At 49.4% G+C, this 24669-nt stretch overlaps 11 protein-coding genes across 11 annotated transcripts; 4 read left to right on the top strand and 7 right to left on the bottom strand.

Moving 5' to 3' along the window:
- Positions 1 to 328: 328 nt before the first annotated feature.
- On the bottom strand, positions 329 to 2501 carry PFICI_01727 (uncharacterized protein; the record flags this gene model as incomplete). Its single annotated transcript, XM_007830308.1, has 2 exons — positions 329 to 2340; positions 2393 to 2501. The coding sequence occupies 2 exons, from the start codon at positions 2499 to 2501 to the stop codon at positions 329 to 331; spliced, it is 2121 nt and encodes a 706-aa protein (XP_007828499.1).
- Positions 2502 to 3262: 761 nt separating this feature from the next.
- On the top strand, positions 3263 to 4909 carry PFICI_01726 (aldehyde dehydrogenase-like protein; the record flags this gene model as incomplete). Its single annotated transcript, XM_007830307.1, has 3 exons — positions 3263 to 3390; positions 3450 to 3649; positions 3735 to 4909. The coding sequence occupies 3 exons, from the start codon at positions 3263 to 3265 to the stop codon at positions 4907 to 4909; spliced, it is 1503 nt and encodes a 500-aa protein (XP_007828498.1).
- A 416-nt stretch (positions 4910 to 5325) lies between these two features.
- PFICI_01725 (4-aminobutyrate aminotransferase) lies at positions 5326 to 6880 on the bottom strand (the record flags this gene model as incomplete). Its single annotated transcript, XM_007830306.1, has 2 exons — positions 5326 to 5369; positions 5422 to 6880. 2 exons carry the CDS (start codon positions 6878 to 6880, stop codon positions 5326 to 5328), a joined length of 1503 nt encoding a protein of 500 aa, XP_007828497.1.
- A 761-nt stretch (positions 6881 to 7641) lies between these two features.
- PFICI_01724 (uncharacterized protein) lies at positions 7642 to 9446 on the top strand (the record flags this gene model as incomplete). Its single annotated transcript, XM_007830305.1, has 3 exons — positions 7642 to 8012; positions 8111 to 8501; positions 8580 to 9446. The coding sequence occupies 3 exons, from the start codon at positions 7642 to 7644 to the stop codon at positions 9444 to 9446; spliced, it is 1629 nt and encodes a 542-aa protein (XP_007828496.1).
- An 800-nt stretch (positions 9447 to 10246) lies between these two features.
- PFICI_01723 (uncharacterized protein) lies at positions 10247 to 11972 on the top strand (the record flags this gene model as incomplete). Its single annotated transcript, XM_007830304.1, has 5 exons — positions 10247 to 10300; positions 10360 to 10452; positions 10502 to 10571; positions 10630 to 10974; positions 11053 to 11972. 5 exons carry the CDS (start codon positions 10247 to 10249, stop codon positions 11970 to 11972), a joined length of 1482 nt encoding a protein of 493 aa, XP_007828495.1.
- A 213-nt stretch (positions 11973 to 12185) lies between these two features.
- Positions 12186 to 13179, bottom strand: PFICI_01722 (uncharacterized protein; the record flags this gene model as incomplete). The annotated part of the gene is made up of 2 exons (XM_007830303.1): positions 12186 to 12471; positions 12512 to 13179. 2 exons carry the CDS (start codon positions 13177 to 13179, stop codon positions 12186 to 12188), a joined length of 954 nt encoding a protein of 317 aa, XP_007828494.1.
- Positions 13180 to 14072: 893 nt separating this feature from the next.
- On the bottom strand, positions 14073 to 15772 carry PFICI_01721 (uncharacterized protein; the record flags this gene model as incomplete). Its single annotated transcript, XM_007830302.1, has 3 exons — positions 14073 to 15156; positions 15222 to 15394; positions 15449 to 15772. 3 exons carry the CDS (start codon positions 15770 to 15772, stop codon positions 14073 to 14075), a joined length of 1581 nt encoding a protein of 526 aa, XP_007828493.1.
- Positions 15773 to 16343: 571 nt separating this feature from the next.
- Positions 16344 to 17403, bottom strand: PFICI_01720 (uncharacterized protein; the record flags this gene model as incomplete). The annotated part of the gene is made up of 3 exons (XM_007830301.1): positions 16344 to 16933; positions 17011 to 17271; positions 17331 to 17403. The coding sequence occupies 3 exons, from the start codon at positions 17401 to 17403 to the stop codon at positions 16344 to 16346; spliced, it is 924 nt and encodes a 307-aa protein (XP_007828492.1).
- A 414-nt stretch (positions 17404 to 17817) lies between these two features.
- PFICI_01719 (uncharacterized protein) lies at positions 17818 to 19743 on the bottom strand (the record flags this gene model as incomplete). Its single annotated transcript, XM_007830300.1, has 2 exons — positions 17818 to 19075; positions 19157 to 19743. 2 exons carry the CDS (start codon positions 19741 to 19743, stop codon positions 17818 to 17820), a joined length of 1845 nt encoding a protein of 614 aa, XP_007828491.1.
- Positions 19744 to 20206: 463 nt separating this feature from the next.
- Positions 20207 to 22072, bottom strand: PFICI_01718 (uncharacterized protein; the record flags this gene model as incomplete). Its single annotated transcript, XM_007830299.1, has 1 exon — positions 20207 to 22072. The coding sequence occupies one exon, from the start codon at positions 22070 to 22072 to the stop codon at positions 20207 to 20209; it is 1866 nt and encodes a 621-aa protein (XP_007828490.1).
- A 1358-nt stretch (positions 22073 to 23430) lies between these two features.
- Positions 23431 to 24020, top strand: PFICI_01717 (uncharacterized protein; the record flags this gene model as incomplete). The annotated part of the gene is made up of 3 exons (XM_007830298.1): positions 23431 to 23604; positions 23671 to 23685; positions 23760 to 24020. The coding sequence occupies 3 exons, from the start codon at positions 23431 to 23433 to the stop codon at positions 24018 to 24020; spliced, it is 450 nt and encodes a 149-aa protein (XP_007828489.1).
- Positions 24021 to 24669: the final 649 nt, after the last annotated feature.

The following is a 24669-nucleotide window of genomic DNA, read 5'->3' as shown; positions in this document are numbered from 1 at the left end:
CATGCAATGTAAATTATACTTACTGGGTGAAAGTATACATTTACCAATCAAGGTTGTGGACTCAAGGAGCGCGTTGCAGAGAACTCACCGCGGCGTGCCTGAGAATATCCCATGGGCATACTGACAGTGCTCGGTGCAGCGAGCAGGACCCGGGAGGTGACAAGGCTAAGTAGTTCTAATGCTTGTGTAGTACTTTGTGTAGGAGTGCAAAATACATGATCAAGACGAGTTCATCTGTAAAATTGCCTTTGTGAAGGATGCAAAACCTAGCATCATATGTCACGGCGTAAATTACTCAATCAAATTATATACTATTCAATGGTGTCCATCACAATCGACATGCAGTCGATATGGCCCTGTCACCACTTGCTGTGACTTGAGATGTTCCGCAACATTTGTTCAGATCTTTCGATACTCGATCCACGTCCACAGTAGTCGGTGGCACCCACAAGGCCGGGTTCTTCTCAAAGAAGTTGCTTGCCCTGAGCATGATGCTAACGGGCTCTGCCGGCATGATTGGAAAATCCTCTGTGCGCGGGAAATGGGTCAGGCCAAACTGCAACCAGCAGACAATATCTTCGTTCTCGATATTCTCATCTTTTGCTGTCCAGTCAACGATTGTCTCATTGGCAGGCCATCCTGGGTGACCGGTCGATTGGCAGACATAGTCTCCAGCAGGGTATCGTTGACCTTCTTTGTACTTGGTGACCCACAGGGTATGGCGAGCGAATCCAGCCCGACGCCAGATGAGGCTATCGGGTTTCGACAACAAGATCGGGGATTCGCGGCTGATGATTTTGTAGGCAGGGGGTTTGTCCGAGGCAGCGTTGATCTTGTTGGGATTGATTATGTCCCAGGTGCGACTTGTTTCATGAGAATAGTCGCAAGCTCCATCCCGGGTAGACCTGATGGGTGTTTTCTTGCAATAGAATCCGTTGCCGTACAAGTTGCCGGCCTGCCCGACGGGAATCTCAGAGGAAACTGCATCATTCTGTACCACGGTATTCTGATTACCATCAATAGCAGGGTCGACTCTCAAGCAAAAGATATGCTGATGATTGTGCGCGTTGAGTGACTTGGCGACTTGAGATCCATACGGACCGGCACTTTCGCCTGCATATAGCGGCCATACATTGAGAATACCTGTCAACTTGACTTCGAGCTTGTATGTGCCGTCCAAGGAAAATATGTGATAGAATGCGTATTCGTAGTTTGAAGCTGTAATAATTTGCGAAATCACAAGCTTTCGGTCCCGTGCACATACAACTGTCCCATCGCGGTAGTCGGTGTGTTTGTATAAAAGACCATTGTCTTCTTCGTGGATGCAGACGGCGTTGGGGACGACTGCAGCTTCGCCTTTGCCCGTCGAGATGATGGCATCGAGATACTTGATGGCTCCTTTGCAATCACAGCCAGCCTTGAGCGGATTTGTCATGAAGCCCATGCCATATTCACCAATATCAAAGGCATGCTTTCTGTGATGCGGGGTTTCAGGATTGCCATAGGGTACAAGCATCTCCGCCACACTCAAACGGTTAAAAATCATGCGGCGACGCTTCTCGTGCATATCGTCCACGCACACGTCGGAAATCACAATTCCCTCACGGTAATTAAAACCGATATGCATGTGGAAGCCAGCCCAAGAGAGATGGTTGCCGTCCATGGTAAACGATACACCACTCGGCTGTGTAATGTTGAGAGGTTTCAGCCTATTGGTCAAATAATCGTGACCAATGAATTGCGGCAAAAAGTTGTGGTTTGCCTGCGGTGGGAGTACGCGTTGCCCATTGTGCCCCTTGATGTCGATGCGAAGGACTTCCTCCCTTTCCGTATCGATAACCACGACAAAGTCAAGCGGGTGAGCATATTGATTGTCGACTTTGGAACTACGCCAATAGGCAAGTCCTTGTTGAAGACGGCGGTCAAATCCAAATCGTTCATCGATGCCAATTGCCCATCCGTCAAAAAAGACTTCATCCATGTTGTAAATCCCTATCTCTTTGCACACCTCCAACACACGAGAATCAGCGCGGGCGACTCTCTCGCAGATATCGAGATCCTCCAGTGTGAGGATTGGCATCACATCTTCCAGCGTTCTGCTCGAGATGATGCATCTCCGTGTGACGCTGGCAATGACTTCTGTCACATGGCAAGACCCCTCGAGAAAAACAATGACAAAGGCCTCGCGCTCTGGTCGCCGTCCGTGATTGTCCCGGAATTCCAAGTACGACGCCTTGGTCGGTTCATGGAGAGTGATGGTATTGAATTTCATGCGTACATTGCCAAAATTCGCCTTGACAAGCTCCGTCACGGCGCAGACTTCCTGTACGGAGAGCTGGTCTAGCAACTATGTTAGGACTCGTTTCTAGGAGTGAGTGTCTGGGTGGCTTACCGAGTGGATGTGGAACTCTATTTTTGGTGGGATTGGGATCAATGTACTCAGCGGCCGCAGCGCTGTTGTAGATGGCGTATCCCGCAATGGAATTCGTGTCTGGTGCCATGATGTGTGGACGCGAGACAGCAGCACTGGGTATGTTGGATTGACTGAACTGTGAAATTACGGCGATTTGCAGCAAGAATATATCTACTATATAGTCACCAACTCTTCAGGCAATGAAAAGCCATCGTCCCCACGGTGTAATGTACATTAGTGGGCATAATCTTATCGGGACCGGCCAATGAACATTTTGTAGCGTTCTCCTCAGCTTTACTGCCTAATGTGCCGCTTTTCGGGGTTGGACAAGATAGTTGAAAAACGTCGACTGCGCGTCGTCCCTTGGCTTGTCCCTGAGTCATCAGTTGAAGTTTTAGACCCCCAGCGAGTCGTCGTCCAATGCTCGGTAACAAAGGTTGCACGATTCTACCGTCGATCGGATAGCGCTATTATTTGCCGGAACCGCCTGCTCTAAGATTAGTTCCCTGTCGAGCTGGCGCCCGGTGGGAAGACTATTCCTAATGAGGATAATATTTGAATTCGAGACTAACCCACACTACAAGTCGGAAGTAGCGTATTGAACTTCCAAGTCAGCATAGCGGCAACTTGAGTGTTCTCTAGGGCCAGACCCAGTGGATTGCTAGGGGCTTGGTCCCTGCAGATGACCGCGGTACCTAAGCTACCATGTCGGCTCAATAAGCTGGCGTCTCCAGGGCCTATCAGATTGGGAGTAGATCGTTGTGAATTTATAATTCCTATTCAGAGACTGTATTATCCGGCCTCTAATCAGCACTAGACAACACTTCCCACGTAATTGCCTGCGCAACCATGGCTGAGCTCGTTCAAGAGATTCAAACGCCCAACGGCTTCCACTACAGACAACCTTTAGGCTTGTTCATCAATAACGAGTTTGCTCCTTCATCGAATGGGCAGATCATTCAAGCAATAGATCCTGCGTGAGTCCTTGACCGAAACATTAAAACCGTTCATGACGCTAATACAACGGTCTTGCTAGAACCGAGAAACTGATCACCCGAGTCCAGGCTGCTACAGAAGAAGACGTGGACAAAGCTGTCCGGGCGGCTCGGAATGCCCTGGTTAACTCCCCATGGACTTCTCTGGAGGGAACAGAAAGGGGCATCTTGATCAGCAAGCTAGCGGACCTCGTTGAGGAAAACAAGGAATTGCTGGCATCTATAGACGCCTGGGATAATGGTACGATTTGCCCAACCCCGTGAAACGCATTCCAGGCGCCGCTCTGACTTTTATGTGAACATGCATGTTGATTGTGTCTCTACAGGCAAGCCATTTTCTGTAGCCTTGAACGAGGATCTACCCGAAACGATCAACACACTGAGATATTATGCCGGCTGGGCAGACAAGATATTTGGCCAAACTATTAGCACCACCAGCTCAAAATTCGCTTATACACTTCGACTACCTATAGGCGTTGTGGCCCAAATTATCCCCTGGAATTACCCCTTGTCAATGGCAGCTTGGAAGCTGGGCCCTGCTCTTGCATGCGGGAATACAATCGTGCTCAAGGCAGCGGAGCAAACGCCCCTGAGCATATTAATGTTAGGACAGCTGATCAAGCAAGCCGGCTTCCCTCCTGGTGTCGTTAATCTTCTCAACGGGCTCGGTCGTATAACGGGCTCAGCCCTGGTCAAGCATGCGCTTGTCGACAAGGTTGCATTCACCGGCTCAACTGTCACTGCGAAAACAATACTCAAGATGGCTGCCGAAACACTCAAAAACGTCACCATCGAGACGGGTGGGAAATCGCCGCTCCTAGTCTTTAGCGACGCCGATATCGAACAAGCAGTGAGGTGGTCGCATCTAGGAATCATGTCGCATCAAGGTCAAATCTGCACAGCCACTTCCCGGATCCTTGTTCAGCATGACCTCTATGATTCTTTTGTTTCCCAGTTTAAGGAGAGGATCAAAACAACCTCTATCATTGGCGATCAATGGGGAAAGGACACTTACCATGGTCCTCAAGTGTCGAAAGACCAATACAATTGCATCCTGTCCTACATTCAAGAAGGCCAGAAAGAGGGCGCAACACTGGAGATGGGCGGAAAAGCCTGTCCAATCAACGGCAAAGGGTATTTCATCCTGCCCACGGTGTTCACCAATGTGGAAGATCATATGACGATCTACCGTGAGGAGATTTTCGGCCCTGTTGTTGTCATCAGCAGTTTCTCGACCGAAGAAGAGGCTATTTCTCGTGCAAATGATTCCATATATGGTCTTGGGGCTGCGGTTTTCACACGAGACCTGGAGAGGGCCCATCGTGTCGCGGCAAGTATCGAGTCTGGGACCGTTTGGGTGAACTCGAGCCAGGATTGTGATCCAAGAATACCTTTTGGTGGCGTGAAGCAAAGTGGCATCGGAAGAGAGCTTGGGGAAGCGGCATTGGATGCGTATACTCAGATCAAGGCGATCCACGTCAATCTCGGTAGTAAGCTGTAACACAAATCCCGAGGCAAGGATCCAGATACAAACGTATTGCCAACAAGGCCAGAGTCACCCAGTAAAGCAAAACTTAGCGTCAGTTACTGCCTGCAAAATCCCCAGCACGATGTAAACAAGCCGATCCTTCACGCCACGACTGTAGATGACCATTGTTCGACACAAAGAGACGTATAGCTCGTCTTGTGTCGTGCATGTTATGATGATTCGAGTAAAACTGAATCAAGTATGTTTACTTCCAGTACTATATCAAATGAATTCATCCTGAAAGCATGACTCTGAAGAATCCTCATTGCGAGAGCTATCAGGGTGTATAATTGCTCATGATATTTTAACAAACTACATTGCTGTTTTTCCTGTGACCCTTTTTCCTTCACCCTCATTAAATACCGCTTGTATTGTAAGAAAAAGGCATTTTATGGCCGCAAAAGTGTCTCGAGCCGGTCAAGAAGAATGTCGGCTGTAAGTCATTATTAGTACATGGAGAGTTATGAGCAGGAGAGACGACATACCATGATACTGCTGGAAGATGAGCATAGGCCGCAACCTGACAGCTTCCTCACCGCTACCACCAACATTGACGCCCAGCGACTTTGCTTGCACCAGCAATTTGTCCCTATTAGGCGTATCAAATGCAATAAAAGTCCCCATTCCCTTGCCTCGCAAGTTCTTTATCTGGTCTGGGTACTTCTTTCGCAACCCCTCGATACCAGCGTACAGATAATCGCCAGTTACAACAGTGTTCTGCAGCAGGTCAAAGCGTTCAATCTCCTCGCGAATGGCCCCGAAGAGCAGTGCACGGGCTGGATCTCCCATCCAAGTATTGAATTGACGGTATGGAGTGCTTGGTTGTAGGGCAACATTTTGGTAGAAGAATCCGGCGGCTTGTGCCTTTTTCGAAAAAGTTACCATATCTGGTGGAGATGCCAAGTTCCAGTGCTCGTGAGCCCAAAACTTTCCTGTGGCGCCCACTCCAGTTTGTACCTCATCAACAATGAACATGATATCATGCTTGGCTGCAAGCCCTCGTAAAGCTTGGAAGAAGCGAGGACTGGCATGATTGTCCCCTCCTTCTGATTGGACAGGTTCCACAATCATGGCCGCTACTGAACCAAGAGACTCTGACAGGATACGGTCCGTTTCTGCCAAGCATCGAGCTTCCTCGTTTGCGTTTTCGCTTTCGAAATCACTCAAGGGATATTGCAGCTGCGGAAACGGTGCACACGGCCAGTCGAAAGCCGGGATATCGATTTTATGAATAGGCTTGCTTCGTGTTGTGGACAAACTCCCGAATAGGCGACCGTGGAACCCCTTTCTAAACGACAAGATGGAGACATTAGGCGAGCCCGGGGACTTGTTGTCAAGACAAGACCTCAATTCCTCCGGAGTAAAGCTCTTGCCCTCGCCTCGTCGCTGCCTGGCCTTCCACATGAATGCTGCCTTGAAAGCCAGTTCGTTGGCATCAGACCCGGACATGGAGGTAAAGACACGGCTCAGGCCCGGCGGAGCAGCTTTCAACAGAGTGCGCTTCAAAATATCTGCCCAATCATGCTGCGGGAAGTTGCCGAGGGCGGGTCGATTGATCAGCGCAGACTGCACGGCCCTCGACTGAACCGCCTTGAGCAGATTGGGGTTATTATAACCAACCGGGATCGAAGCGATTTGCGCATAAACATCCAAGAGGAGATTTCCATCAGGGTCGGCAATGTAGTTGCCAGTGCTTGCCTCGAAATCGGTGACCATATTAACGTTGCGGGTGTCAAGTATGGTGGCCATGTCATCAAGAATAGCCTTGCTGCGAGGCCCGGGTATCGCAACGGTGAGTTGAGGGCCTTCAGGCTCGTTGGCAAGAAAGCTTGGTCTCGTTGATGCAGAGTATGGTTTGACAAAGACACGAGTCGCTGTAAAGGCTATACGGCAAGCAGAGAACCTGGCAGGTCGCACGCGACCGAGAGATATTGTTTGATTCATATCGAGTTTGGAGTATCTGTCGATAGAACGGTGTTGAAAGCGCGGGGCTGAATCGCAACCTTGTCGCCAAAGGAAAAAGATACGATACACAAAAAAGCTTTGTATTAAAGAACAGAGCTGCAAAAGTGGTATAGTAGAAGGCCTCTTGCTCTATACAATTCTTCAACCATCAAAGGAATGCGTATCTGAGCCTAGACCCAGCATGGATCGCTCTGGGTCGTTGTATACTCTGTTACACACGCAAGAACGACTTGTTTGTAATCTAGTCGACTGCTAACCTACATGATTCATTCAAAAGATAACGATTACTAGCTGATCTTGCCAGTCAGACTGTTTTTGTCAACGAAGATTCCTCAGTAGATAGGGTTGGTGCAGCTAACCACAATCACCCGCTTATCCACATTTGGGTAATATCTCAGTCGCCCCACAGTGATTCTCTGCCAGGCCATTTTACAAGGAGCCTTATCCTATATACTGCCTAGTCTAGGTGCCCTAGCGAATTGTGTCTAATGATAACACTCATGGCGATGCCTATCCCTCTATGGCAGTATTTGTCACAATTGTTGTTATCTGAAGCTCGGCATGGTTTGTGTCATTATCGCCAATCAGCCACCTATAAGACAGCTAACAGAGTCTAGAAACCAAGGTGGAAGTAAAGCTGCAATTACCCGTCACATGAGCCTTTTGTTTTCCTGCTTGGCTTGAGGCGGAGACATTTTCAATCTTGCTTTTTGCCAAGAGGCTCTTGAACTGTCACAAAAATGGCACAACACCAATCGTCGTCGGGGGCTCAATCGTCGCCTGCCACGACGTCCACATTGCACACCTACGAGGGCAGCCCGGCTGCTGAGGCTATTCCTGAGACTTTATCTGCAGATGAGCGAGAACTCCATGCCCAAGGCCACATTGCTGAGCTTCCACGGCAGTTTTCCATGTTGTCAATCCTAGCATTGTCATTCAGTATCACAAACTCTTGGATCGGTTACTCTGCGGTCTTTGTGACACCACTATGGGCTGGAGGAGGGCCGGCCGTCATATACTGCCTGGTCACCGCTGCGGTCGCCTGCTCTCTGATCACTGCAGGCCTCGCCGAGCTGTCTTCTGCGTTTCCCTCGACTGGTGGCCAATATCAGTTAGTCCCAACCTTTCATATCTTTGACTTTTTAGTCTATGCTTGCTCTATCATGTTCTGGACCGAAAACTGGAGCTCACCGCACGAAACTCCCACAGCTTTGCATATATGGTGTCGGACCGACGATGGGCTGCCGTCGTCGCCTTTTTCACCGGGTGGATGAGCGTGTTTGCTTGGCTGTTTACTACAGCATCAGCCTTTATATTCTGCGCCCAGGTCTGCGTCAGTCTGGCCAGCCTCTTCCATCCAGACTACACGCCGACTCAATGGCAAATTTACTTGATTTACGTGGCTTTTGTTGCGGCCTGTACACTCATTACCATTTTCTTACCCAAATCAATCCCACTGGCTGAGACAGTCTTCTTTGGTGCCTCGCTTCTTGGATTCGTGGCCTTTCTCATTACTGTCCTCGCCGCGAGCGAGACGAAGCAGGAGGCAAGAACCATATTCGTTGACTGGGTCAATCTGACAGGGTGGAATGACGGTGCTGTAAGTTGGAATATTCTCGGTTCTCCCTCTCGTGCCATCCAGATATTAGATTCTAAGGACTGACTCGCGCTTCAACAGGCTTTCTTACTTGGTACCGGCCAAGCCATGTATACCTTCCTCGCGGTGGACAGTGCAACTCATATTGCCGAGGAAGTACCGAATCCTGGCCGTGTGGTTCCTCAGACTATGATGATGACTGTTGTTATCGGCATTGTGACGGTGATGCCGTGGACTTTGGCCTTCATGTTCAGCATCCAAGATCTCGACAGTGTCAGTTCGAGCAGTCTTCCCATCGTAGAGGTCTACTTCCAGACTCTCCGCAACTCCAAAGCCGCCACTGCCTTTTTCACGACTTGGCTTTTGTTCGTCTATTTGGGCGCATGTCTAGCTTGCACAGTCACGACTGGTAGGCTTATCTGGGCTCTGGCCCGCGACAAGGTCATGGTGTTCTCGGCGACCTTTGACAAAGTCAACAAGAAATTAGAGGTGCCCGTCAATGCGACACTTTTCGCTGGCGTCTTCTGTACATTGTATGGCCTCATCTACATTGGATCGACGACTGCGTTCAACAGCTTCATTGCCACATCTATTCTGTTTCTCAACGTCACCTATGCCATTCCACAAGCCGTTGTACTGTTCAGAGGGCGCAGTAGAACACTTCCGCCTCGCTATCTGGATCTGGGTTCAGTCATGGGGCCGTTTTGCAACCTATTTTCTGTACTTTGGGTCGCTCTATTCACAGTGATATTCTGTTTTCCGACATTTGTGCCAGTTGCGGCTTCTGGCATGAACTACGTGAGCGTCATCATTGCCGGTGTCTGTCTTTTCACAACTCTATTGTGGTGTACGAGCAAGCGGAAGACCTTCACGGGCCCCAATCTGGTTCTGGACGGGCTGGAACCCGTTCATGCCACACGTACTGAGCCGTGCAAGTCCGACAAGTAATTGAACCTGGGCAAACTTTAAATGGATTTCCTTTAGGCACAATCAATTCAAGGGACAAAGTCCCTCAGTAAACACATTTAGCAGACTTGATAAGGGTAACTCTGGCAGCTGCATTATTTGCAAATTCGTGACTTTGGCTATTGAAGGGTGAGACTTGTTATCTAGCACAACAGCATCTGCTTATCCAATCCATCCTTCTTCACACATATACACTGTTTTCTCTCCTTACGTGGACTATCAACACTAGCTCCCTTGCCACGTAACCGGAGTTGTTTGAATTGCGCTGGTGCCGTGCCGCCGTTGCAGTTCTCCTTGAGCGGGGGCCATGTGTGCCCCCACCCGATTGCCCAATCCGGCATGTCGGCTCCGAAATATCAGACTTTTTCAAGGCAGCATTAGATGAAAGCTTGTTGGATGATACATGCCCCATTTCTATGAATCTTGCTTTTTACATGGCAGAGAGGGAGAAAAAGCACAAGACAGGGATGATATGAAGTCATATGGATGTGGCTTTCATGATTCGCTTGCTCTTCGGGATTACTGATTGGTCAAGCCACGTAAATGCGGATGCAATGCAATTTGTCTTGGGCAGACCGGGCTTGACTCGTCTCACGATAGTGTTTGCAGAAAGGGTTGGTCCGTGAGTTTGTGGCCATGCTGTAAGCGAAGGGGTACAATATCAAGTCCCTTGGAATTCTGGTCTTCATGGAGTATAAAGTGCGAGAGATTCCTTGCGAATAGAATTCAAAGTAAAGCTAATCAGAACTCAAGGAGTGTACGTGCTAGTAAATTCCTTGAAAATGTTATCATCACAATTTCCTCATTACACCACTGCCGTTGTGGCCATTTTCACAGTAAGTATGCCTCTTAAATATACCTATGTAACACGAATCACTATTGACAAATGCATCAGCTTGTTTGCATCTGGCTTCTCAAGTGTATATATAACATATACTACCACCCACTTGCAGCCTTTCCAGGCCCCAAGTGGGCATGTGCCTCTGATGTAAGTGCATAATACATCGAGCGTGTCAACAAATGCTAAATCTGGGCAGTGGTATTATGCTCGATGGTATACAAGCGGGAATTGGCCTTTTCTCGTACGAGACCTGCATCAGAAATATGGTAGGCATCATTTTCTACTCATGCAAGTGCAGCCAGTATACTAACAAAGACCCCACAGGAGACGTGCTGCGCATAGGACCAAACGAGTTGTCTTTCAACACGCCCACGGCCCTCAAGGACATCTACAGCCACGCTACCAAGGGTCGAAGACCGTTCCTCAAGTCGGACTTTTACGATTTTGCGCACGGCAGGCCTGATATTGTCGCCGTCAGAGATCCTGTCGAGCACTCGATTCAACGGCGACAATTGGCTCATGCATTTAGTACCAAGAGTCTGCGCGGGCAAGAGGGCATTATTCAGGGCTATCTGGATCATTTTGTGGACCAAATGGGCAAGCTGAGTAGTGAAAATGGTGGTATAGAAATTGGAGAGGCCTTCAATTGGCTAACCTTTGATATTATTGGTAAGGACCCCCGTTCCATTGAACAACACTTGCGCTTAATTCCACTACGCATAAGAGTACTAAATCATTGAAATGTAGGGGATCTCGCGTTTGGAGAGTCCTTTGGGGACGTAGCATCTGGCAAGACACACTTTTGGGTCGAAGTCATCATGAGCAGCTTTTTTGTCATAACACTCGCCAATATTCGCAAGCGCATTCCTGCCAGCGTGCTTGCCCTGCCCTTTCTCATCCCCATGAGCTTCCTCTCCAACGTCAAGAAGCACCAGAAATTGACGCTGGAGAAGACGCGCAAGCGTGTTGCGCTTGGTGACATGGGCCGGGATGACTTTTTCAGTCATCTCTTGAAGAATCAGGGGGGGAAGCTTGATGAGCAGTACCTCTCGAACCAGGCCAATGTCCTGATTGTCGCCGGCAGCGAAACGACGGCCACCTTTTTGGGCGCGGTCACTTACTTTTTACTCAAGAGCCCCGAAACCCTCGCCAAGCTGCAGCACGAAGTGCGAACCGAGTTCTCGACGTATGACCAGATCAACGGCGACACGGCAACTTCACTCCCCTATCTCGAGGCCGTCATTGAGGAAGGACTCCGACTGTTCCCACCCGCGGCCATTGGCCTGCCACGAGAGTGCCCCGGTGCTCACATTGACGGTCACTGGGTACCTGAAGGCGCTATTGTATCGACAAACCCATTTTCTCTAACACGCGACCCGCGGTACTGGAGCCGGCCCAATGATTTTGTTCCCGAGCGGTGGATTGGCGAGGGCTTGGCCGGAGACAATCGGGCAGCGAGCCAGCCGTTCAGTATCGGACCACGTGCGTGCCTGGGCATCAACCTGGCCAAGGTAGAAGCGAGACTCACGCTGGCCAAGCTAGCCTGGAAGTACGACTGGGAGTTGTTGAATAAGGAGGTGGACCTGCTGAAAGAGTCCAAGTTGTTCACCTTGTGGCAAAAGCCAGATGTCAGGGTTAAGTTTACTGTCACAGGAGGGTTGGCTTAGGCATTTGACGGTTGGGTCGGGGTCGAGGGGTTGGTGGGCAAGGCTTTGGGGAAAGATTGGCAATACTGAACTCACAAGCTTTGTGTACAAGGAGAAACGATCGAGCCCGCACAACTCGTTTCTATTTAAGCTCTATTCTTATTTCTTGTGCACGGGATCTTTTGTTTCTAGCTTTTACCGAATACTCAACGCCTCATAGGTCCTCTAAAAAGTCTACAAGTGCTTATTGTCTAATGGTGCAACACTTTCGATCTGCTTCCACAGTTTGTCAATCCTGGCAATCGTCTCTGCATCTAGGCTTCCTTTTGTCACCCAGCCCGCCGTTTGACGAAGCTGTTGCACACCTCTGGCACCCAAGGTGATGCGATCACCAATTGCGGGCTCCAGCGCTGAATTCCAGACCACCCACCGAAACGCCAGTTCGGCCGGACAGCTGCAACCAGCGCTATCAGCGATGCGACCCCACTCGGCCAGCGCCTCAACCAACTGCGGCCGTGAACTATACAGCTGTCGGTAGAGACCCAGGCCTCCCTTTTGACCCCTCGGGGTCTGCCGGATCGACAGCAAAGCGACCTCCAGTTTCTGGCGCCGAGAGCTCGCCAGCACTTCTCCGCGCTAGAAATCCGCCGGCTAGCGGACTGTACGCTGAAAAGGACATGCCCAGCCGGCGCAGCGTCGGAAACAGCTCCGTCTCTTGGCGTCGCGCAAACGCCGAGTAGTTGCCTTGGTAGACACTGGGAACAATCCATCCGCGCCGGGTAGAGAGCCCGTGGATGGCTACAACCTCGTCGGCCTGCATGTTGGACAGCCCCAGGCGCGCAAAGTAGCCTGCACGGTGCAGCACGTCAAGCTGCTCCAGGGCCGGCTCCATTGGCGTCGTTGGGTCCGACGCGTGGATGAAAAAGGTGTCGAGGTGCGCAACGCCGAGGTTTTGGAGTGTCGTGTGGAAATCGGCCAGCAGTCGCTCTGGCTGCAGCGAGCCCGGCACGAACCCGCCTGGCGTCTTGCTGTCAATGGCAAAGTTGTACTTTGCGACGCCGGCCTGGCCGAGGAGGACTTCGCAGTCGCCATAGAGCTGTGCACTGTCCAGATGCTTGATGTCGAGCTCTTGCAGCGTGGTGAGAAGCTCGTCTATAGCGCTCGTAGTGGGGAAGGCCCCGTCAGAGTGCACTGAGGCGCAGCCCCAGGTTAGCGGGACAGGTCCCATGGTTATGATCGAACAAAATCCCTAAAAGTCATGAAAGGTTTGGCAGTTTAAACCTAAAAGTATATGTGCTAATTGAATTGATATATTCAAGAGCAAGATGGCGTTGCTTCATTTCTTGGAGGAAGCTCTGCGAGCAGTCTGCTCAGAGAATTTTCAATAACCGACGACAAGCCGGGGAAAGCATAGTCAAAATTATAATCCCAAGGAGCATTATTTCTCTTTCCTCTCGACTCAGTAAACTCGACACAGGTCTCTCCAGACTCCGAGCATCGGTGGATATACTATATGAATCAGTATGCATCGGCATCTGATCCCTGTATTGGACTTGTTGCCATCTACCTACTACCCGGCAATAAGCACAAAATCCACCTCTAAGTCCGGGAATGTACCACGACAGATGCGACATGCCAGATGACTCTGCGTTATGTTCCTTGCATCGCATCTCTTGATTAATATCCATGCACATCAGCTAAAGGCGCACATACATAATTTCGGGGTGTTAATGTTGTGCATGACGACTCATACGTCGGAGTCTATCTCCATACTAGGTGGTCAATTGTGAGTATCATGACCCAAACCAAGGGCGAGGTCTTAAGATAGACTTACAAAATTCTCACCTGAGCCGATGTGTGAAGGGGGAACTGAAGACGAGATGATCGAGGAAGCATTGAAAGTTGTCTGAGTTGATCTCTCGTCTACAAAAGAGAGGTGCTGAAGAGCGACTATATACACACGCAGGTGATCTGCGGTGGGTACTGACTACGTCAGTGCAACAAAAATACATGACAAAGTTTATGGGAATGAACATTGCAGCAATACCGCCAAGGAGCGAATTGCCAGGGCCGATCCCGAGTTGGTTGAACATGGCTCTGGCCTTGATGGCGCATTCAATGTTAGCAGACCATAACGAGCTGGCTTAGTTCTGATGTACATACAAATAATGGGAAAACCGCACCGGATAAAGCACGAAATAGCCCATTGCCCGCGAACACAGAGGCAGCATACACTGGGTATGACATGCCGAGATAGTTCAATATTCCGTTAAAGAAAGTGACCAGGGCCACGGTAAAGAATGAGGAGCCCACTATAGGCACCATCCAGTGGATGTCCTCTTTAGCTGTCCAGCCATGCCAGAAAAGACATACTGGAAGGGAAATGGCACCAAACCATGTAGGCGGAAGGACATGCTCCGGCCTAAAGGTTGATTTCATGCTACTGGGAATTAGAATACGCTTTACCCAGAGCAAGTAGCAAGGGACTGTGATGACGCCCCCGACAAATATCCCAAGGTAGACGAGACCCAGCATCTGAGTACTGAACCCGTAGAGGCCACCAAACACCAAAGGGAATGATTCAAACCATATGAACAGGACTCCGTAAAGCAGCGCCGTGTACAAGTCTACCAAAAAGGCAATAGGCTCTGTAAACGTGAGGGCAAAGGCCCTGCCCAGGACAATGGCGTGATCTTTCATTGTATGGTGGGCAGAGTCGATCTCCGACTGGCTCCTGAGTTGATTTTGTCCGGTAGCCCTCCTCAGTCTTTTGGCTCTTCGATAGAGGATATTTGCCGAACTTGTTTCCGGGAGCAGGAAGAAGAGGCAGAGCCAACATATGCTGCACATCCATGTAAAAGACCAAATTGTCCAGCGCCAGCCCTTGACGGGCGCCACAAAGCCGCCAATGAGGGGACCAAAGACCGGTCCGCATACACCAAAGGATGCCCAAATGCATATCCCAAAGGCTGCTCGCGCAGGGCCGTAGACATCCGCAATGGTGGCACCGCCGGTGGCCAAGGTAGGACTGCCGACAAATCCGCTCAGGGTCCGGAAGACGAGAAACATGGTAGGATTCACGGCAAAGCCGACGGGAAGTTCCAGAAGAACAAAGATCAAGAGCGTCCAGACATAGATGGGACTGCGTCCCAGACTCGGCATTTCCGACATGGGCGACCATAGCATGGGGCCAAAACCATAGCCACTGCAAGGGAGAAGAACTTGTCATTAGTATTTTGTGAGTTGACAGAGGTATCAGGCAATACTCACACGCTGAACAGAGACAAACCCAATGTTGCCACAGTCTCCGAGACGTCGAATTCCTCCATAAAGCTGGTCTCACCGGGCACGTAGAGAGAGCTCGCAATATATACCACGAAGTTAAGAATGCACACCTGGAAAGCAATGATGAATTTCCAGCTTTCAGGCCAGTTTAGGGGGTCCTATTGCCGTGATTAGCAGGCAAAATTACATGCATCTATTCAACAAAGACCTACCTCTGGGTCGTCTGGTCCGTACCAACCGACTAGGTAGACATCTCGTCCGTCTTCGACAGCTTGAGCAGGACCCGCTCCATTTTCTATTAGGCCCATCTGTCGTCTCGGGTCACGAATAGGCGACTTTTCTTCATTGTCTGACAGAATTTGGGCAGAATTGCTCTCCACACCTGGGTCGGAAATGCTACACCCTGCTGCCCCATGCTGTTGCAATGATTTCTTCCAAAGAAGAGGGTCAATCTCGTCAGGGTAGCGAAGAAGCCGTCTATGAGATAAGAGACGAACAACCTGGCCAAATGCGGTATCTCGGAAAAATGTGGCCATCTTGAAACAGAAGCATTAGGATGGCGGGTATCGTGATCCCCAACTACGTTTCGCCCAATCTAGAGTTCCTTGACGAGAGCAGAAGAATAAAGGTAAAACGAGAGCGTTCCGATACAGGAGGGCGAAGATTCGCGAAAAGAATAGACAGGCTTACATGAGCGTGCGATTGTTTGTTGACTACAAAGACGCAGTCACCATCACGGTCTTAGAAAGCTTAAATCCGAGCTTTCACGATCGGCATTCTGCCAAGATATCCATACATTGCTGTCTCATATGCCAACGAAATATCGTAATACGATTGGTCTACAATGAATTATATTGCACGGATATAAAAAAGAGTGCAGGGAATAAGGTAAGAGCTGGGCCTTGGTGCTTTGCCCTGCTTGAATGCTAGGCATTGTAATAATGTCCGTGTCTAGACCGAAAAAAGCAAACCTTTCTCCACGACAAGGATTTCCTCCTTCAGATACGCGATGTAGCTTTTTTATAGATGGTTTGAAGGATACGCCCTGACGTTTAAGCCTTCCCTACCTTGAACTGCATTTTTCGCCGTGCAACAATCTAGACCACACTACACCAACCAGGGCCGAAGCTCCTCTTCAGTCCAGTCCCATAGCCGTGCTGTGAGCTGCTCGTCCAGGCACCAATGAGTGTACCCGTCTGTGAGTTTACCCACCGGTTCATATAGCTCTCCCTGCTGCGCCCTAGCCTTTGGTACGCCGACAGTCCAAACCTGATTCCAATGGCCCCGGTCATCATCGAGGAAGCGATTAATGTTGCCCAGATACACGATCGCTTTATCTAGGAATCCAAGACTTGAAACAAGTCTAGTATTGCTAGGTCCCGGATCAACGATCAATGTCAGGATTTCGGGGTAACGACGAGCGAGTTCACGGCCATAGAGAAGGTTGGCCAGCTTGCTCTGAGCGTAGCGTTGCCATTTACCCAGGATCCAGTACGCCTGTGTCGTCTTGAGGTCCTGGAACACGATACCGTGGCTTCGGGGGGCAAGGACAAGCGCCAGGCTGGAAATGGGAAGAATGCGCGCTTCTCCGTGTTCCTTGGCGGTCTTTTGCAGGAGCGGGAGTAGGATGCGGATGAGGAGGGCGTGGGCAAGGTGGTTGATACCAAAATGCAGCTCGTATCCGTCCTTGGTCAAACCTTGACAAGTCTAGGAGTTAATGACTAACAAGACGTTACAGGATTAAGCGGCAAGGACCAGAAATAGTGCTATATACCAGGAGGAAGTGCCATAACACCAGCATTGGCCATGAGTATATCAAGTCGGGATTCTCTCGAAATCTCCTGCGCAGCTTTCTTGACGGTTGTCAGGTCGGAATGATCGCACCGAAGCCAGATGACCTCGGTCTTTGACCCGGTTGACTGAATAGCAGCAATGACATGCTGTGCAGCCGACTCATTGCGGCCGGTGATGTAGATCTTGGCCGGGTTTCGGCTTGCTAGCATCTGCGTTGTAGCAGCACCCAGCCCATTTGTGCCTGGAAACCAATCATGGTGAACTCGTTGCCGTCAGCGCGTAGATAGGAAGTATCCTTACCACCAGTTATCAGGACGACCTTGCCTGTGAGCTCAGGCACATCCCGCTCGAGATCAAAGTCCAATTTCACCATGTCGAAAACTATATAATTGAATTTGTTTTTGAAATTTGAAATGATGAAAGGCTAATTTGAATCAGCGATGCGCCCTCCGTGGTCGTGAGTTGATGAACGCATGTTGCGGCCGCTTTGCTTACATCAGAGATTCGGTGGCAGTCCCAGTGGGGGTACTGAAGCATGGGCATTCGCATACCTACATAGATTCCCCAATATTCCCAAAGCTAAATGCTGACACCTGATGCGTCGATTTCGTATGGACTGCGCATGATCTGCCTTGGCTAATCAGATAGCTGACCGGTTGAATAAACTTTCTTGTAACTGACTTTGAGTTTTGACTGTGTCGCAAAGTACTCTTTCAAAGGGTATATCTATGCTGCTATGCCAATCGTTGGGAGAGAAAAGTTTCTCTTCACATTTATGATTGAGCTTTTAGACAGTATTAAAAGAAATGATCTCTGCCTCTAGCTCTTCTGCTGATCTCACATAGCCCCCATCCATGACCCCATAGACATAGGCAGCGCCAAGCATGAGATAATCCGGTATGGCGTCCATGTCTTCTGTAATATTTCTCAATATGAAAGGTACAGATCCTCCATAGAGGATAGACACAACATCTCCTGGCCGCATGCAGCTTGGACCCAAGCCAATGAAGCCTAGATCTTTTCCGACAAAGAAGCGGCGATTTCGGCATGCGCTCTCCAAACATTGCCATTGCGGATCGTTCGGATCGTAGGTCCAGGAGCCCGCCATGAGAGCTTCGAGGAAAGTGCGAAATGCTTCAACGTCGTCGTCTTCGACTGGCTGGTTATTCCAATTACCGCCCATCAGCGTCGCCGCCAGCATCAGGGAAAAGCCATTTTCGATGCCCGTGTTATCTCCTCCCCACATTCGCAAATCGGCTGCATGGGCACCCCTGACCATGACGGGTAGCTTTTGAAGTAGTGCTACCAACTTGGAAGTGTCTTTCATGATCTCGGACGAAAATACATCGCTTGTTTCCGCGATTGTACTGATCCAATAGCCCATGAGGCTCAACATGGTTGGCCGAGCAAGGTCTATCTCCATGTCTTCCCGATTCACGCCATCATCATTGTCAGCGGCAAATATGGGCGGGAGTACTTCTGCTTCGACTTCTTCATTGATCGGCAGGTCAAACCGTGGAACCCAGGATGCAAAGTCTCCAAGGCTCGAGACATTGGGCTCAATGGCGTGATTGACATACTCGAGTATCCGAAGACTGTTCAATTCCTGAATGGCGTAACGAATGGCATCACAAAAGACTCGTCCTTGAGATTTTTTGTAATCGGTCTCTAGTAGAGAAGTATCTGGCCCATCTTCTGATGCGTCAGTTTGTTGCGACAAGAGTCCGAGGACGCCAAAGACCTTGTCCTTGGCCTCGGTGGATAGCCTGTGGCGTGCAAGCAGCAGGAGGGCACTGAGATCGGGATCGTTGGGCGGCTCGATACTTGTACCTGACCCTGCCGTGCTCTTGTTGTCGACAAGCGACCACAGGTCCACGGCATTGTTAAGGTTTTCATTGTCGTGCATCTCGCGGGAGATGGAAGCCCGGTTATAGGTGATCCAACGGGCGGCCCGCAATAACTCAACCAGGCCCACGGTGAGACTGGGGCCGTAAAAGCAAATGCTAGTCGGCGCCAAAACCGCTTCTTGAACAACCCATAATCGTCTGAACACAGAAAAAAAAAACAAGAAATAAGCATCGCTCCGAATTTTGATAAGGAATCAGACTCTGGCCTTGCAGACTTACTCAAACCACGGTCGGTCAAACAGTGACAAAACACCAGCTTCATCGAGAGTACAATTCATGGTCAAGTTGGAATCGCGTCGAAGATCAGATTGAAAGCTTCGCATCAGTCTGTGGAACCTGGAGAATCCAATCGTCTTGTCGCTGATTTCTTGAAGAAGCTCGCGAATGCACTTGAGCCCGCGTCTCGTCATTTCATCTTCTTCGCCGAGGTAGACGAGATTTGTGCGCGCCTGGCGATAGATTTGCGACATGAGAGCCACCTGAGATCCCCTTTCGTCAATGTCGTCCTGGTTGATGCATATTGCGTCAACCCAGAGTCGCCGAGGTGCATCGGGTCTCCTCATGCACTTGAGAACGGTCAAGGAACTAAGAGGTGCATCGAACTCGAATTCATCAATCATGAGTGTTCCGCGAACGCTGGCGTCGCCCCAGCAGTACGAGATGGTCTCATATGGTACAGGGTCTTGTAGAGACGTGTGCAAGAGGCGGCCGTGGAGTGCCGTGTCACTTGGGCCTGGGAGAACTTCAAGGAGCCGTATCTCCTTTTTCAAAAGATCGAGGCTTTGATAAAGTTGGGACTTGTCCATTGCGATTCGCTGGCGGCAGTACTAAGGGTCATTCCAGGCCATGAATTGTTGATTCCGGCTCGTTTCCTTCAGCAGAGAGACGCTGAAATAATCGCGCTCAACCATGCCGGCTTCAGGTCACTTGCGAGAGATGAGTGGGGTGGCTGCATCGTACAAGAGACTTAATGCACTTGGGATTGGGTGCACAGGTGGTTTACTGGCTGCTAGCGACAGGCTATCCCCAGCGCAGGTGGGCAGCCGAAGAGGCCGCAAAAAAGCCAAGTTTTTAGTGGACGCACCTGATGCGTTTCCAATGCCGTGCAGTTCCACTTCAACAACAGGTAAATGCAAAAGGTGCCAATATGTTTCGAAGTTACAAGAAAGTTGATTAAACAGGAAATCATAAAAAAGTTTACAGTACAGAGATAACCTCCATTCTCTCACCGATCACAAATAACTTTGCCCATCCACGCCCCTACTGCGATCATGGCAGACTCATGAAAAGGTGTCGCAATCGCTTATAGTCTGGAGTTCCTAGACCCGTCACCGCATCCCATCCACGGGTGGCCCGAAATGCCTGACCAATACCGCAACCCTTGTTCGAGCCTGTCATAACGTCATTGAGTACGCCCGGGTTGCTATACAAGACTGGATTGATGAACCCAACTGAACCTTTGCCAGCATGCATGCGCTCGCTGTTAATCAGTGTGATGATTGAGGCAAACACTGGATTCGATGCCGAAGTGCCAGATATCAACGTGTCGTTTCCTTGACTAACAACCGCATACCTGTGTGCTACGGCGGCTACATCGGGGAAGCCTCTGCCTGTGCTATTAAAACGGTCATGGATCTCATTCAAGTGATCTCCTTCAATGTTCTTGTAGGACGCAATGTTTGGCGCTTGATATGGAGGGACCGGGAATACATTGCTGAAGCCGCCTCCAGAGGAATGCACAGGTTCTCTCCAAACTGTCTCCTTTGTGGAAGATGCCGGTGGTCGAGGCTCCCCTGGCAGCAGCAATCGCGTGCCTCCCACACTCGTGACCCAAGGACAAGACCCTGGAAAGACTGGACTGAATCTCCCGGCAGTGGCATTCCCTGATGGATCGTCGATGCAAAACTCGCCCGACTGACTTGCAGTACCGTCATCCGATATGCTGACGACTACGGTTGTGCCCATTAGGCCGAGCTTGAGAAACTCGAGGCATTGACGATGCAAAAAGTTTGGACTAAAATGAGCTTCCGTCCAGCCCCACGATATGGACAAGACTTTGGGTGGCGATGATGAACCGCAGTCGCAGGTCGTGGCGTTGCACCCTGGCGGATACAAATTCTTGCCGCCGTGAAACCTTTTGTGCTCGGGGTTGATCGGATCGCAATAGTATTGATCAAACGCTACAAGCATATCCTCTAGGTTTCCTTGTTCGACGTTGGAACCGACTTGTACATTGGTGACTTCATGAGGTGATGTGAGCGCCATTGCATACTCAAAATCCAGGTTGGGTTCTTGATGCAATGGAAATGAAGGGCTGGTTTCGTTCCAATATCCTCCATTTATTGCATCAAACTTGGGACGCGACCCGACTAGGTTCTTCTGATATTTTTGGAAAAACTTGTCCAAGTCGTCGGAGATCCAAGAGATCCAAGATGGTTCGAAAATTCCAAACGAATTGTTGGGATGCGGTATCACATCTATTGGGATCTTGTAAAGATCTCGAAGGCACTCTGGGTTTGTTTGACTGTGACAATCGGGTGCGGTGGGTCCTACTGCAAAGGACTGATCATTCAAGACAATCTGTTGTCGAGGAATCTGCTGATGACTCTGAATAGGGGAAGAAGTCAGGATGTAGTCAATAGAGCCAGAAAGTGATTGTGGAACATGATAATATTCGCAGCCAATCTGTCCCTGTCCAGTCTTGTAATGTGTGTGGTGATAAAATGTGGTCTGCAGGAGCCAGGTGGCCTCTCGAACAGACAAACTTAGAGACAAGCGATCGCCACCGTGGGACAAATTGACATGGTTTAGATCGACACCGGACTCTTTGAGCCAGTCCAACACGTCGGCAGCGGCATTTGGCTTGGGCTGAAAAATGCGAGCAACTTCTTTAGCCGACAAATGTTGGCCATATTCTGGGAAGTTTGGGTCAGAGATGCGAAGCAAAGTTTCGACCCCAAGATCAGAATCTTGAAGAGTCAAGGCAATCGACAGCTGGACAACTTGATGGGAATCAGCTTCAGGACCACGACTCCACTGACTCAGATTTGTTGCACTTTCCTGTCGCAATAGATGAGCCGCTGTATACTTGCTGATTGCACACAGCAGAAATACCAAAGGCTTTCTGGCAAACATCATGAACAAGAACGATTGGGAACTGTGTGCAACTATGGAGATAACGAGTAGACTTCCTCGATGGATTACAGAATACCTTTGTATCTCAATGCGACGTTTTCTAATGTCCACTATAGGTGACATAGCTGACACCCGGCATAGATCATGATCTACGAGAAGATTATCGCCGGTTGCCACATTTTTTGATCTATAATGTGGCTGGCTGAATATCCATTGATCTAGTCATGTGACAGAGTAAGTTTTGTTATAATGATACTCAACACAGCTTTGAGTCAATCTACAATCAATTATAACCAGTCATCAACTACTGCTGAAACAAAAATTCAGTCTTTGGCTGATGCTATGTTAAAACAAAGACGGGGTCCGCATATAATTAGGCTTAGTAGGAGCAACTGTGGCCGGAAGCTGGAGGGACTATTGGTTTTTGCTATCCGCCACTTCAAACTATTCTCGAAATCTACCAGACTTTTCGGACCGATTTACAGACGATCCTCAGATTCATTAGTGAACCAAAGCCGTGTTCACAAATGAGTTGAATGGTCAATTTGACGAGCTCTGGTGAATACGCGGTTAACAAGATTCCTTAATCTAGGTGTTTTCTTCTTCTTCACTTCACAGCCAGCCACCGCTGGTTGTGATCAGACATAACCTCAGTGATCATGAAACAGAACGTAACATTTCATTGATCAGCAACAACCCTAAGACTAGCTGGACTTAGGTGAGCTGAATTTTAGTGAAGTGGTAACTCTCAATTCTTAATTACGCTATTCGTGGAACGTTGTTCCCGTGTTTTGGTTCATAGGCTGCACCTGGTTATACACAAAAGAGCCTGCCACTCACCATGAAATACACCTACTAGTGTAATGAGCAGAGACTGCCGCGTTCAGTAAAATCTAAATATTCACAAGATTAAATGTCTCAAGACTACATGAATATACAGGCCAATTGATTTCGCGAATCCATCACACGACCGAGCTGAACTACCACATCGCTGCTTAGTTTCTTTTACCACGGAATCTCGGGACAAATGATCTCCACCCTTTCCTAAATGCCGGTACGGACCGTGGCAGTATCTAAGCTCATTAAGATTTCTGTGGCTTGCGCCACCTGGCGGCGCCACCCATTGCTGTGGAGATTGGTGATTGCTCGTTATCACCAGGATGTTCATCAACTCCTGACGACATATTTGGCCTCACAAGAAGAAATCGGTCTACTATCATCGTCTGGACACCAGCTGAATGGTTGAGAACCGCCTGAGCTATTGAAATCAGCTGAACTCTTGCAAGTAGATCCGAGACAAAGAAACATCTCAATGGCAGTCTATACGTATTCATAAGTCTATATAAGATGAAAAAATAATGGCCAGTGTGGAAGACTACATCAGAGTCAACAACTTCATCTCAACACAGCATCCATTAGTTACCATTGACTCTGTCTACAACCGAGATTCCTCTCAGAGCCTTCACAACGCAACAATGAAGTTCACAGCTGCCATCGTCTTCGCTGCCGGAGTTCTCCGTGCCAACGCAACCGTAAGTAACAGCACAAAATGGTGCCGCCTGCTCTCCTTTAGCGCTTCTTACTGACACATATTCCAGGCCGGTATTGGACTGGTAAGCACCCCATGAATCATTTTAAGTTAACACATCCTGGTGCTTGTTTACTAATTACATGGCAAACCCAAAAGCCTCTGTGCCTGGCGGCATGCACACCGCTGCTCATCAACCCAATTGCGTACGCTGCCTGCAGCGCTGGCTGCTCTGGATTGGCCGTGGCCTCTGACGACGAGGACATCAAGAGCAGCCCTCGCTTCTTGGACGACGGAACTGTCGTTTTCGAAAAGGAGTCGACCGAGTGCGCTGATGCCTGCAAGCCGCTCAACAGCGACCCACTGGCCTACTCTGCTTGCCTCGGTGGATGCGCCGCCGTTGCCGAGGAGAAGAAGTGATGGGATTCTTTATCTTACCAGAAGGGAAGGATATGGGAGGTAGTTTAGGAGGTGATGGTGGAGTTTTGAGCATCAGAAGTGCCTAACGGATATAATAGCAATTGTCATTGGGGCTTTCATGCTGAGTGCCGTCTTTTGATCTGTGACCTAGTGTAAAAAAGAGGATAACCTAATTAATAAGCATCGAAGCAGACCAATTGCCAGCACCAGCGGGTATACATTTACCCCCGCTCTTCTTCGGATATGCGAACGGCGTTGACACTAAGCATATTCGGACGCGCGGCAACAAAGCGGTAGGCGGTCCATTTATGAACATTTTGAGTCATGGCTGCCTATCGAATTCTGTAAATTCAGGAGACCGCCGTTGCCACATTCGCATTGATCCGAAGATAGAGTGCTCTCGGCCTTATACTCACCGATTGTTTCAGGCCTTTTATTCACTAGTAGTGTTTCACACTCACAAACGCATTTAATCATAAACACATTGATTTGACACCCGATTACGGAAACAGTAGTTTATCAATACCCAACCCACGTCATTGGCTTTCCTAAATTCATCAAAAGCGAGGTGTTGTTGAGTATATAGACATCTAATGAAGGCACGTGGTTGAGGTACTATGCTGGAGAGAAACCGCCCCGGATGCGCACC

The sequence above is a fragment of the Pestalotiopsis fici genome (assembly GCF_000516985.1).
Source record: "Pestalotiopsis fici W106-1 unplaced genomic scaffold PFICI_Scf_1, whole genome shotgun sequence".
Lineage (NCBI taxonomy): Eukaryota > Fungi > Ascomycota > Sordariomycetes > Amphisphaeriales > Sporocadaceae > Pestalotiopsis > Pestalotiopsis fici.
This window is presented reverse-complemented; position numbering and strand designations above follow the sequence as displayed.